Below are 13,528 nucleotides of genomic sequence, written 5' to 3' on the forward strand. Positions count from 1 at the left end.
ACGCACAGTATACAACATATAAAAGCGAGAGTATAAGCTCTTTTTTTTTGTACCCATCAACCCATGGCCCTGCCTTGTGAACCAGGAAACTACCAAAAAAGATGCACGTTGTGCAGTGTGGCCCTAGCAAAGAAGAGATGCGCCATGCCACGGGATCCAGATTGCCCTTCAAAGCTGCCACCCGCCCTCCCCTGCTCCCACAGCCAGCCTAGCCCCTCTACCAGAGTGTGTGTGTGTGTGTGAGAGAGAGAGAGAGAGAGCGAGGCGCGAGCACCGAGCAGAACCCGCGCAGAAAAGCAACTACCTCTCCTCCCCCGCTGGCCCGCACCGCCCTCGCTCCCGCAAGATCCCCAATCCCGCCGCAGGTTTCTCGCCGGAGAGACCACCATTGCTGCGCGCAGAGCTGCCGATTCCGCGGCCCGCGGCCGGTAGCTTCTCTCCATGCTGCTGCTGTGAGGTCCTTCGACTGGGTTCGAGCTCTGTTGGCGTTGAGGAGGGCGGCCAAGGCGCGCTCATCGCGAGAGGGTTAGTTACTTCTCGGTATCAATCATTATCCCTTTCGCTCCGCGGATTTTTGGCCTGCCTTTTGTTGGGCTTGGCGATTTGTTTGGCGCACTCGTTGCTTGTGGAGCCGAAAGTTTGCATCTCTGTTCGGTGGTAGTGTGTTGAGGTTCATTCTTCTCGTCCTGTGTTCATCATCGGGACGCTCTGTTCGACCGACCTCTCCGAGTGCCAGCGGAGAAGGTTGAAGCCCGGGGCTCGCATTTCCTTGGAGCGGCTGGGTGGTTAATCCTGGGACTCGGAGATGTGAAATAAAATGGGATGCCGTGTGGAGTCCGAATTAGTTCGGTGATACAGCTGGAGTGCATTTGTTTATGCTCTTGATGGAGCCCTGTAGAGCTTGCAAGTTGCAATACTCGCACCTTGGGGGCTAGTAGGAGTAGCCTAAATAAACTCCGTATGTTCTCATTTTAAGTATTGTTTGGTCTAAGATACGACCTTATCTTTGGGTCTACGCCAATAATTGTTCTGGCGTACTAGAGAAGAAAAAATGGTCGTACTGGCTTCATTTCGCTTGCTGGTAGAGGTTTTTGTTGAGAAAACAACAACAAAAAAAGAGCTCAAGGGGATGCCAAATCAAGGGGTAGTTCTGATGATTTGTTTTGTACATATGCTCTAGTGTAGTGTACTGCTATTTCTTTCAAAGCTAAGGTCCTTACAAGTTACAACTGAAGCTGCTACTGTGTGTAATTTCATCTAGCTGTACTTTTGATATACCCCCCGAGTAACTTCAGATCGCATTCTTGCTTTGGTAATTTATTTGACTTTCTGCATGTGGAGTAAATGAGGTAGGAACGGGAGGCTGTCATGTGAGGAAATTCTGATCTTCTGTGTCACTAGATGCCGTTCCCCTGCTTTCAACCACCTCTCTAGCAGTCTAGCTCTGTCCCAAGCACTTGCTGTTTTCCTAACAAACAACGGTGGCCCACTCCCAACTGTAAAGCACAAATGCTTTTCTTATTCACTGATAAAGTTGCATTCTTACCGTCCTCTAACTGTCCTTTTTTGTGGATTTCAAGAAAGCGATGTCAAAAGTGGTCGGATCCGCTCTGGTCTAATAGTACTGAAATTTGCTGTTAGGGATTTCTGTAGACAATATGGGAGGCTTATGGATCGATGCAGCATTACTTTTCCAACCACCTGCAGGCTACAATCATTCATGCTCCAAATATTTGCTGCTAGATGATCAACCTTTTTTTACTTCTTTTTGTGAGTGCTTAATATCTTTTCATTTTCTTTTGGTGCTAATTGTTAAAAAGGCGTTGGGACATTACAGATTTTTTTTCCTGATTAAATTTGACCTTTTGTTTCTTTGTTATCTCAAAGATAAGCACGTTTTAAGTTTATTTTATTGCAGTGACATGCTAAAAACAATTAGGCCATCCCTATTTTATTGCTCATCCAGCCTGTATCCACCCACCTTTACATTCTTGGATTCCATTGTGCTAGTTTTGCTGTTCGGTCTTTATTCTTTTCCTTTTTGGCATGCTTTTGAGCAAAACAAATCATCAAATGATAAATGTTTATCCACATGACATATGTATACAGAATATATTGTGAATTACACGGTAACAATGCTTTGTTTTGTGGATCAGGATTGCGACGTATTTCATAGATGACGAAGGCTGCAACTCTTTATGGGGCCAAGACACAGACTGAGACCCTACGGCCAGGGCCATTGCGCCCAGCAAATATCATCAGAAATAAATTTCCTACCTACAAGAATGGTTCAAATGGTATAGTGATCAAACTGGCCGATGGTCTAGAAATACCCCCTCTCAAGGAGATTGTTGCAAAGGAGACTGCAGATCTACTTGATCGTCGTCAGCGCCTCTCTGTCCGTGAACTTGCGATGAAGTTTGAGAAGGGTCTCAACACTGCCACACTGTTGTCCAATGAGGTTCAGACCCTTACATTTCAGTGCATCATGTTCCAGTTATTTGAATTAATTCAATAACATGTACCTGTTTTCATGCTTCTGTGATTATACAATGTAGTGCGTTGGCTGATGTTTTCCGTGATTAATGCAGTGTAGCAATAACTGTAAGCCTGGCCAAACATATAACACAAAATGTTTTGCTTGACTTTCACAAAATGACAGGTTAAATGGAGACAAGTAGCTTTGCTGGAGAGGGATATCCTTTTGAAGAATCTTAAGAGTGTATTAGAGTCACTCAGAGGTCGGGTGACAGGCAAAACTAAGGACGAAATCAAGGAGTCTATCTCTATGGTTGGTTTCTTCATATCCTTTGCCAAATGACATTTTATTAGCTTTATATTTCCCCTTGACATGATTAATATCTAGTAGCAAATCTTCATAAAAGTATATTATACATTTCTTTAAAAAAAAGTGCTCCACATTGCCTAGTTTATCGTGTAAGGGTATTTTCTCTATTCTGTTGAATTACTTTCATCAAGATACTTTCAGCAACATGCTGAAGTGGTGCTCCTATTTCATTGTGATATTTGATTTGGGGTGTACTGTTCTGTAGGTGGAGATCCTTGCAGTCCAGCTCTCCAAAAGAGAAGCCGAGTTGCTTCAGCAAAAAGAAGAGGTCACGAAATTAGCAAAATCATTAAAGCAGGTGTGTTCCACATTGTTGTATAACTTATCTAAATGTGAGTGATAATAATTTCAGGAATCGAAATCTATTTATTTGAAATATTCCAAAGTGATTACTGTCATGATTCATTCATATTGCACCGTTTATAGTTCCCCACCAACATGTTTATCTCCAAGGTTACTTTTTTGCAGCCATTTCTGTTCAAGACTCGCCTCAAAAAAATGAATCTTATTGCAATCCTAATCCTTAATTTCAACTAAATTAATGTAATTTAAAGTGGCTCAGCAATCATATATTTACTATGCAAGCATAACACCAATTACCTTATGTAGGATTTGATTTTCTGCTCATTTTAAACATTGTGTTTTGGGATTCATTTCTCCCAGCATAAAAGGCATCCAAGCATTATGGGTTTAGCTACCACTACTCTTCATGTTATTATTCGTTTACATGTGTGAGAGTTAGAGTTTACTCATTTTTAATATTGCTTATAGGCTTCATTTTTAATATTGCTTATAGGCTTCTGAAGATGCAAAGAGAATTGTTGAAGAAGAAAGAGTGAATGCTCATACAGAGATAGAAAGCGCTAAGAATGCTGTCCAAAGAGTTCAACAAGCAGTTCAGGAGCACGAGAAGATGTCCCAGAGTACCGGGAAGCAAGTATGTGGATAAACTTAGAATTTTTTCATAACCATGCCTTGCTACAAGCTAATGCATAACTTGATTTTCTGCCTCTAGTTTAAGTGAAGTTTTGATACAGTTGTTGATACATCTTGTCTTGTATTACCAATCTGTTATTCCTTACCAATTGCTTTATCTACGAAAAACAGTATGATCAGTTCTGAAGATTTGCTTATCTCTCTGGACAAGTGCATGCATCATTCTAAAATTTAGTTACATGAAAGTTTATTTCAGCACATCTGCACAGGTTGGGATAACCTGGAAGATACTTCCCATAGTTTCAAACTTTCAATTCATCATGTATGGCTGTATTATTAGCTATAATGGACTTAGAACATGCATTTCCATTTGTTTTTTCTATTCTTATTCAAATTCCATTGTCATGCTATTATTCAGAACTTTCAGAAGCTATTCCCTTTGTATAAACATTTGTTCATTCAGAGGTTACATCATTTCAAATTTATATATAATCTTATTTTAATACCATTTTCAACTATGAACTTGTGTGTGATATCTATTTGCTGTTTGGAAGGACATGGAGGAGCTAAGGAAAGAAGTTAGAGAAGCTCGGAGGATCAAAATGTTGCATCAGCCCAGCAAGGTAGGGATGATCACACTTTGTAGAACTCTGTATATCAATTGGGGTCTGTATACTCTTTTCATCAATATGATCACATGATACATTTTTTGTTCTCTAGGCAATGGATCTGGAAAATGAAATAAGAATTTTACGTAAGACATTTGCTGAGAAGTCCACTGATTGTGTTAACCTTTTGAAAGAGGTATCTTTACAAATGCTGGCTTCAGTTATATCCGCATATATTTCATATTTAAGGATGAAAGTTGAAATCATACAACATTTTGTCCGTTGTATTGTGTAATGTACTGGAAATTATTTAGTATAACACGAATGGGTGCAAAGGCACCATATTGTTCAGAAGCATGATGCATACATGCCACTTAATTCAGCGTGGGCTATCGTTCTGCTGTTATTTCTGTGTGCCTTAGTGCCTACCAACCTCAAACCTCTTCTATTTTCAACATCTGAAATATTTTCAGTAGTTGATCTTTTCCAGGTAGAAAATAAACCTGTGTTACATTAATGATTTCAAAATATGTTTTTGGCAGTTGGAACTGCATAAAAGGTTAAAGGAAAATGACACCCCATCATTTGATTTGGAGGGTCTCCAATGCTTAGGATCAGTGCTACGTATAGTTGCTATCAGTGGTACTCACATGGATTTGTCAAATATTTCTATCCAGTGGTTCCACATACACCCAAAAGAAAGCAGCAAAGAGATCATTTCAGGTGGAATCATGCTCTGTCTATGTCTCTCTCTCATCTTCACATTAAATTCAGGGTGCCAGTGCTTTTGACATCTTTTGTGATTGTACCTCTTTAGGTGCAACAAGACCAGTATACGCCCTAGAACCACATGATGTCGGACGCTATTTGCAAGCTGAAATCGATGTTGGTGGTGAAATTGCCATAGCAAAGACAGCTGGGCCTGTAGACCCTGGTTTGTTTGAATGAACATACTTGATGAGGAATATTATCTGTATGTCTCGGTTATTGCATGATGTATAGTGTTTATTATTGCTAGCAGATGCTGGATTGGTGGAATATGTGGAGACACTCGTAAGGAAACCTGAAACTGAGTTCAATGTATGATCACACATCCTTTACCACTCTGGCATTACTTTTGCACATATGCCATGTCATTTTTTTGAAATCTGTATTCCTATGTATCAGATAAGTAGTCCGTACCATCATAACCAGTATATTAGCTTAAAGTTTGTTCTTTTTTCGAAAAAAAATTCTTCACATGCACTGTTCTTAAGCACGTACTGCTGCTCTTAATTTGAATAACACTGCTGGTAACCTAGCCATATATCAAATCCCATCATGGCAGAACTATTTTTTTCTCGAACACTCGAGGCACAACTATTAGAACCTTGAAAAACAGGTGTTCTTAGGTGCCTCTTGTTTTGTATATCATGGCAGGTTGTTGTGCTTCAATTGAACGGCATTGAGCAGCCAAAAGAATCAGTTCATGTTCTCAATGTCGGACGGCTGCGGATGAGGCTTACTAAAGGGAAGTCAGTAGTTGCCAAGGAATTCTATTCCTCATCAATGCAGGTATGGTACAGTACATGAGTAACATCATATCTTCTCTTCTGGGTTTAGATGGTGACTGCAAAAGGATTGTGCTACGTAACGATGCATGCATCTATTATGGCAAAAAGCATGCCTTTCTTTAAGGTTTAACACAAAGGTTTTCAACAATGTTACTGGTAGTTCAGTTGGTTGGAACACACTCAAGGTTCACTAGTACCCTGCATCTATAGTAGTGTGTTTTCTTTTAAGCATGAGTTGGTATTGGCATATTGCTCTTGTTCAATACTGCTACCAGTCCAAGTCAAGAAGTAAGAAGCTTCTGCCTACCCTTAAAAGCCTGCTTTTGTTACAGTTATGTGGTGTTAGAGGTGGTGGCGAAGCAGCCTCGCAGGCAATGTTTTGGCAACCCAGCAACGACCTCAGCTTGGTGCTGGCCTTCGAGACCGCTCGGGAACGCAACACAGCCATCATGCTTGCTCGGCGATTCGCCATAGATTGCAATGTACGTGCCATCTCCTAGCACTACCGCATGTTCTTAGTCTCATGCTGCTGCTACAATTTTCCTTACCTTGGTGGAATGGTTGCAGATCATCCTTGCTGGGCCAGGCGACAAAACTCCCTGGTGAAATGAACCTGTAGTGCTCCGCCGATCCGACGGCACCTGTCGGTCCGCGACCCCGTGCAGTGATGTACATTTGCGTGCACAGCGTGTTTGCACCAGTTCCTCTAGTTTTCTCGTTCAGTCTGGGCTGTTCTGCTCTTCCTCGTGCTGTAGGTTTCTGAAAGAAGGCGCCGTGCGCACAGTTTTAACCGCCGCGGCGCCGTCTTTCTGTCTCACTGTGCTGTGTTTTTTTTTCTTCAGTTGCGAGCGTTGTGATCTGTTGCTAGCAGTTGCAGCAGTAATCTATGCTTGATGCGGTACACATCTAATTGTGTTCGACATATGTTAGTGCTGATGTTGAAGCAATGATAGGTATTATGTATGGGGAACATAATATGGTTGAGAAACGCCCAATCGAAAATATGGTTGAGATGGTGGGAATCTGAGCCCACGCACGTTGATTGGGCGGCCTTCTTCTTTTCTCTCCACTCTGGCGATAGATCTGGAAAATGGAGATCCACGCAGAAAATTCGGTTGGCTATTTCGTGGAGGAAGGAACTACGCACTGTATTTGATCTCGCAGGAACTGGCAACGGATCGGGCCGTATCTTTGACGAAGCTCCATCTCTATCAAGGAATGTGTCGAGCGAGCGGTTTGATTCTCTCAGGGGAGTAAGGGCAGCAGAGCGATGAATAGCGGATGGACGACCGGCGCGCGCGTGGACTGGGACTGACCCAGGCCCGCGCGGGAGGAGGAGGGTTTACCTTTTCGGTTTTTTTTTCGAATCCCGCCGACTGCCGGAAACGAAATTTCGGCCGAAATTTCGCCGAAATTCGCTAATTCCGAACGGAAAGAGAACTCAAATTCAAAAAACGAAATTCTGATAAATTCCGACCGAAATTTCGGTGATTTCGACCGAAATTCGGTGATTTTCGATCGGAAAATGATGTCATTTGTGATTTTTCTACTGTTCCCGAGGTCAAATGAAAAACTTTTGAATACCAACTTTGTTCAGTTTTTCGAGATATACAACTTTTGTTTTAGGAACTTTTTCATTTGAGCAATGGTTTGAAAATTTTGGCAGAGTTTCCCCTGATTATGTGTATATTGACAGTTTATAATGCATAACATATATATAACTCCACAAAACAATGACAAATACACCATTTAACACATAACTCATGTCCAAAGTCCACACATATAACGCAATACATCCAAAGTCCATTAGAATTATTACAATCCAAAGATACAACAGAGGCAAAGACATAGTCCATACTAAGTCCATGTAGCATATTCTCTGCATTTAAATAATTATGTGAAATGAATTGAATAAATAGAGGAATCAAAACATATAGATAAATTTTATTGATAGGATACGTACCTGCATTCTTCAGTCCTCATATCTCTCTCCCGGTGGTCCCTCATACAGCTCGTCTATTGGTGGCAAATACACGTACGTAGGTGGGTGATATTGCAACTGTGGAGCTCCATATGGTAGGTAGCCGTGATAATCCAAATAAGGCAATGCTGCAACTGCCTGCGGAAGTGGCGGGTGCACCACCCCTGGTGGTGACCATAGAAAGCCCCCTTGAGGGGGAGAAGTACTGTACGGGTTGTAGTACTGAACACTGGAGGCAGAGTTGGAGCTATCTTCATCATATGCAAGTGGGGCCTGTCGACGTGTCGATGTTGTTTGTCGTTGTGAAGTAGGTGCTCCATGATCTGTATCTTGTGTTGCATGGGTGAATTCTTCCTCCCCAGTGAACATTATAGTAGGAGCTATATAATAACCTGAAGTATTAGCTCCTCCACCCTCGTCGCCATCAATGGCCATTCGCCTAGCAATGTCACTAGAGAACTCACCTTGCTTCATCCTGAATGTTTCAAATTACTGCAATGCAATTGCTGCAGAATTAGTATTCAACATTTTCTCCAGACCATTGCGCATTACTGCCATGACTGTTTGTGATGTGCCCAAACTGTACTGCACGTAAGGGTTAAGAGCACAAGCAGTGGGCATATAGGTGCCTGACATCACTGTGCTCATCATTGATCACCAACTCCATATTCGCCCACCATTGAATACTTGTCATGCATTGGTAAGCGTACCTTCCAATTGCACTATTGAAGTGGCGGGACCGTCGGAACTCAGGTGACACTAACCATGTGTCCTTCTTCTTGTACATGCTTTCAAGGAACATGTAGTTGGTCCAAAATCTTGTTACATTCCACTTGACCAACTCCCCACCAATGCCTTCCCTCATCATGCTGTGTAGACTGTTGGAGTTGTAGAGCCAGCTGCAAATTCGTTGCGCGCTTCGAATACAAGCATCATGCTCCGGCCACTTCCCTATGTCCTTCAGCATAAGGTTGATGGTATGGGCAAGGCAAGGCTGCCATGCAATGTTAGGGAACTCGCGACAGAGAATTTTGCAGGCTTTTTTGTAGTTCGAACCATTGTCCGTGACCGAAGGGCAGTCCTTCACATCTTTCCCCCTATGTGCCAAATGCTCTTTGAACCATGTTGCTCCTCCCCCACCCTTCTCCTCCCTGCAATACTTGCATTTGAAACCACCCCCGACCTTTTGGCCATGCTCCCACACTATGTCTGGCATTGTCCTACAATTATAGAAAAATAGCACGGTGTAAGTTCATGAATATCACATAGTAGCATAATGCAAGTCCATATATATAAATACTTTTATGGTTACATACTATTCTATATCACTTAGTACCTAGGTGACATGAATCAATCGGCTCTTAATTTCATCAGTAATATTGAATACAACTCATATACAAAACGTTGGAATAATTTTTTCTATACATTGCATTTCACATTGTCACTAGAATATCAAATCAACTAACAAATCCTAACATTCTCTCTAACCCTAGCTTCCCCATTGCAAAAATAGTATGAAGTTCATCATTTATCAAAACTAACTCACTTAGATCAACAACAACAAGCATCACCATCGCAAAAATAACATCTCATACCTTTTTTTTCCGGAGCCCGCGGCGAAATCCGTCCCGAAGAGGCGGTTTGCCGCCGGGATTTCAACGAAATCCTCCTGGAATGTGGGCGGCAAACCGCCGGGCCTTCCCGGCCCTGAGATCCGGTCGATCCCGGCCGGAACCCGCCGCTTTCCCGCCGAAATTTCGGCCCGGGACACCGGAATCAGCTGCTGCGGCGGCGGGCGGCCAGGGGAATGGAGGGGCGAGAGAGGCGAGCGACGAGGGGAGTGGGGAAAGGCCGAGACTCCGCCCACGGGCGTTGGGTAGGTTATAAATGTTAACGGGTCTCTTAATTGTTAACGGGTTTGAAACCATTTAGTGAATTTAACCAACCAAATCAACATATATTTCAATTATTTCAAGTGCTACTCGCTCAGAAAAACACCTAGTTTTTTATCATATTTTTACACATTTTTTACAATTTTTTTTGAATTTTTAAATTTTGAAATGAAATATACCGAAAAAATCGAATTTTCTTTTCCCGGTGTATAGCGAAAACGAAAAATTTACCAAAATTTCGGCGAAATTCCGCCGAAAATGTTAACCCTGGGGAGGAGGAGAACCCGCCGAAGCGCAGCACGCCACTGTTTGAAGATCCCCGGCCTGCTTGGGGGAGGCAGGCAAGGCAAATCGAGTTGAGTCGGGACTCGGCCGGCGAAAGGTAGTCCGCCGCGGCCGTCGACCGCGCGCCCGGCCGGCCAGCCATTTCTTGACGACGACGATCCAGCTGGAACAGATGATGAAACCATGCATTACTTTAAAGGAAAAAATTTGAATTACATTCATGAACTATTGCAAAAATTCAATTTTCAACCTTCAACTATAAAACCAAATAACAAAGACCAACTAACTGTCGAAACCGGATAAACTTACCCCTAGAGTGATTTCCAAGGTAGTTTTATATTTTCAAAAAAAATAAAGAAATTTAAATTAGATCTTTAAAATCAAAACTAATTCATCTTAAATAAAAAAAAGAAACTAGTACTAAAAAATTTCTAAAAATTGAATCTATCTATTATTACTCTATTTGAATCTTGGTTGTGCAAAAATAATAGACATAACTACAAGCAATTAAATTTATGAAAATAAAAAATTAGACCCGAATAACTAAAAAATATCATGCCAACAGATAGGTTACATTTTTAGTACCCATTTTGTATTTTTAATTTAAAATAAATTATTTACAAATTTTTAAGTTTAAATTTGAATATTTTTAGTTCTAAAAAAATAGAAAACCACCTTCAAAATCACCTAAGGAGTCAAATTTGCCCGCTTTCAATAATTGGATGGTCTTTGTAATCCGGTTTTGTGATTGAAGATTGAAAATTGAACTTTTGCGATAGTTTGAGGGTGAACATCGCAGGCAGGTTGATCGAGCACAACGGCGGTTCACTTTTTGTGAAGCGGATGAATAATCTGTCCTGCTTTTTTCTGCAACTAGCATATGGTCGCTGCACGTGTGCGTAAAAGATGAGATTGACTGCAGGAGCCGTATCGATCGATCCCCCTTCCCTTGTAGGAGAAGGAAGAAGGGGAGAACGGCAAGCTCGAGAAGATTACGCGCGCGGGCCAAGTCTTGACTCTGGAGGAGACCGGCATGGAGGTACAGTGACAAGCCGGTGGATGCACGCCGGCCGCCGTCGCGGAGCAGCAATGTCGCCGTCGAGAGGATGACGCCGGAGTGTCCCGTAGCTACGATGCTGTTGCTGTTGCTTGGATGGATAGATCGATGCGATGCTCCCATTGGAAGACCGAGCGCAAGGTGCAGGCGCACCGAAACAAACACTGCTCTCTATCCCCATCCCAGCGCGCTCTGTGATGTGAAGCATTGCTCGTCGTCGTCGTTGACGCAGAAGCTTCCTATCCACATCCTCAGTCCCCACACGAGCGAGATTTAGAATCACACAGCACACGACATGGATCTGAAGCTTCCTAGACAACCTGCTGCATCGATCCCATCGTCGTATTCTCAAAACGATCGCTTCATGATGAATCCAAAAGCAGTATGGATGGTACAGCCATGGAGGAGGATACAGGGCGTGATCTCATCTGCCTCTGCGCCTGCCTGACCAGTGACCACATCTCATGCTCAATTTGCTCATACAGCGCCTATATATATACTAAACCAACTGTAAAATCTTTCTATATACCCGCGCGCGCGCGATCATACAATGCAAGTACGCGATGGCGATTCGAATTCGATCATGGCAGCTTGGAGGAGGCGCTCCTCCGGCGCGAGCCGGCGTTGACGCCGGCGCTCTTGACCTCGGCGCGGATCTTGGCGGAGATGGCGTTCCTCCCGGCGACGGGCGCGCCGGCGGGCCAGAGCCCGACGCTGACGGCCATGTCCTTGAGCCCCTGCAGCCGCTCGAGCGCCTCCACGACGGCTGCCATGCGCGGCCGGTCCCGCGGCTGCGGCGCCGTGCACTGCACCGCGAGCTGCGCCACGGCGCGCGCGCCCTTGACGGAGTAGTGCCCCGCCAGGCGCTGGTCCATGATGCAGCGCAGCCGGCGGCTGCCGCCGCTGAGGTAAGGGCGGGTCCAGTCGACGAGCTTGACCTGCTGCTCGGCGTGCGCGCTCCGGCCGCGGACGTGCTCCATGGCGCGGCGGCCCGTGAGGAGCTCCAGGAGCACGACGCCGAAGCTGTAGACGTCGCTCTTCAAGTTGAGGTGGCCCGTCTGCACGTACTCCGGCGCCGCGTAGCCGTGGGTGCCCATCACGCGCGTCGTCACGTGCGTGTCCTCGCCCTCGGGGCCCATCTTGGCGAGCCCGAAGTCGGACAGCTTCGCCGTGAAGTCCTGCAGATGGATTATTGATCAGGTTCAGGATTCAGATGACTTTGAGATCGATGGGGAAGGAAAAAGATGCAGTGGTAGCTAGGACAAAGCTAGGACACCACCGACCGAGTCGAGCAGGATGTTGGAGGCCTTGAAGTCCCGGTAGATGACGGGCGTGCTAGCGGCGTGGAGGAAGGCGAGCCCCTTGGCGGCGCCGATGGCCACCTTGATCCGGGTGCCCCACGGCAGCGTCGCCGAGATCCCTGTAGTTGCAGGTGATGAAATGGATGGATGATGAGTTCTGAATCTGAACTCCCTTGGCAATTGAATTTGTGAGCAAATCAGGCAAGGCGAGCACTACGTACTCCTGAAGAGGTGGTTCTCGAGGCTGCCGCGCGGCATGAACTCGTAGACGAGCAGGCGCTCCTCGTCCTCGCAGCAGTAGCCCAGCAGCCTGACGAGGTGCGGGTGCCGGAACTGGCCCAGGAAGATGACCTCGGCGAGCCACTCGCGGTGGCCCTGGAACCCGCCGGCGTTGAGCTGCTTCACGGCGACGGGCTGCGCGGCGAGGCCCGGGCGCATGCCGGCGTCGACGAAGCCCTTGTACACGGCGCCGAAGCCGCCCTCGCCCAGCAGGAAGCTGGCGGAGAAGTCGTGCGTGACGCCGCGGAGCTCGCCCAGCCCGAACGAGTGCAGCTGCAGCGGGCCCGCCATCTCCCCGGCGGCCGCCGCCTCCGCCTCCGCCTCGCCGCCACCCTTGCCGGCGGCGGCGCCCGAGGCCGGGCTGTTGGCCAGCGACGAGAGGCGCCGGAAGGAGGCCAGCCGGCGCGAGAGCTCCGACTGCTGCGGGCGGCAGCGCGCCAGGCCGTCGGGCGCCACCGCCGCGTCCTCCGCCGCGCAGCACTTGGTGGCCGACGCCAGCACCGGTCGCCACGGCCTCGGCGGCATCGTCGTCGTCGTCGTTGATCAGGTGGTACTAGTGGTGGGAGCCTGGGAGGAATGAGCTGAGCTGAGGTGGTGGTTTTGGGAGGGGAGTGGATGATGATGCGTCGCCGCGGTGGGGGTGGTTAGCGCGGCAGGGGAGGCGTGGGGATGATATAGCGGGAAGGGAAGGGAAGCGGAAGCAGGGTCGGAAAGGGGAAGGCGAGGCCAACCGTTCCAACACACCACCACCCCAACTGCTCCGAACCACTCTTCAGGCAGAGTGGTGG

At 45.9% G+C, this 13,528-nt stretch overlaps 2 protein-coding genes and 1 long non-coding RNA gene across 4 annotated transcripts; 1 reads left to right on the plus strand and 2 right to left on the minus strand.

Moving 5' to 3' along the window:
* The first annotated feature begins 201 nt into the window (after positions 1 to 201).
* LOC120652270 (stomatal closure-related actin-binding protein 1-like) lies at positions 202 to 6,967 on the plus strand. Of its 2 annotated transcripts, XM_039930039.1 has the most exons (14): positions 229 to 525; positions 1,642 to 1,770; positions 2,157 to 2,461; positions 2,663 to 2,791; positions 3,054 to 3,146; positions 3,645 to 3,785; positions 4,339 to 4,407; positions 4,505 to 4,588; positions 4,935 to 5,115; positions 5,210 to 5,326; positions 5,414 to 5,472; positions 5,812 to 5,946; positions 6,278 to 6,427; positions 6,513 to 6,967. In XM_039930039.1, the coding sequence occupies exons 3-14, from the start codon at positions 2,177 to 2,179 to the stop codon at positions 6,549 to 6,551; spliced, it is 1,482 nt and encodes a 493-aa protein (XP_039785973.1). In that variant the 5' UTR covers positions 229 to 525; positions 1,642 to 1,770; positions 2,157 to 2,176; the 3' UTR covers positions 6,552 to 6,967. The 2 variants fall into 2 exon arrangements, with proteins under 2 accessions (XP_039785972.1, XP_039785973.1); XM_039930038.1 differs by lacking the exon at positions 1,642 to 1,770 and having other exon boundaries at positions 202 to 525.
* Positions 6,968 to 7,620: 653 nt separating this feature from the next.
* On the minus strand, positions 7,621 to 8,074 carry LOC120648802. Its single transcript, XR_005665091.1, has 2 exons — positions 7,909 to 8,074; positions 7,621 to 7,824 (listed from the first exon to the last, which is right to left on the minus strand). It is a non-coding gene; the product is annotated as an uncharacterized LOC120648802 (long non-coding RNA).
* Positions 8,075 to 11,484: 3,410 nt separating this feature from the next.
* LOC120652271 (probable serine/threonine-protein kinase PBL15) lies at positions 11,485 to 13,528 on the minus strand. Its single transcript, XM_039930040.1, has 3 exons — positions 12,683 to 13,528; positions 12,444 to 12,580; positions 11,485 to 12,338 (listed from the first exon to the last, which is right to left on the minus strand). Exons 1-3 carry the CDS (start codon positions 13,263 to 13,265, stop codon positions 11,742 to 11,744), a joined length of 1,317 nt encoding a protein of 438 aa, XP_039785974.1. The 5' UTR covers positions 13,266 to 13,528; the 3' UTR covers positions 11,485 to 11,741.

The sequence above is a fragment of the Panicum virgatum genome, chromosome 9K (genome assembly GCF_016808335.1).
Source record: "Panicum virgatum strain AP13 chromosome 9K, P.virgatum_v5, whole genome shotgun sequence".
Lineage (NCBI taxonomy): Eukaryota > Viridiplantae > Streptophyta > Magnoliopsida > Poales > Poaceae > Panicum > Panicum virgatum.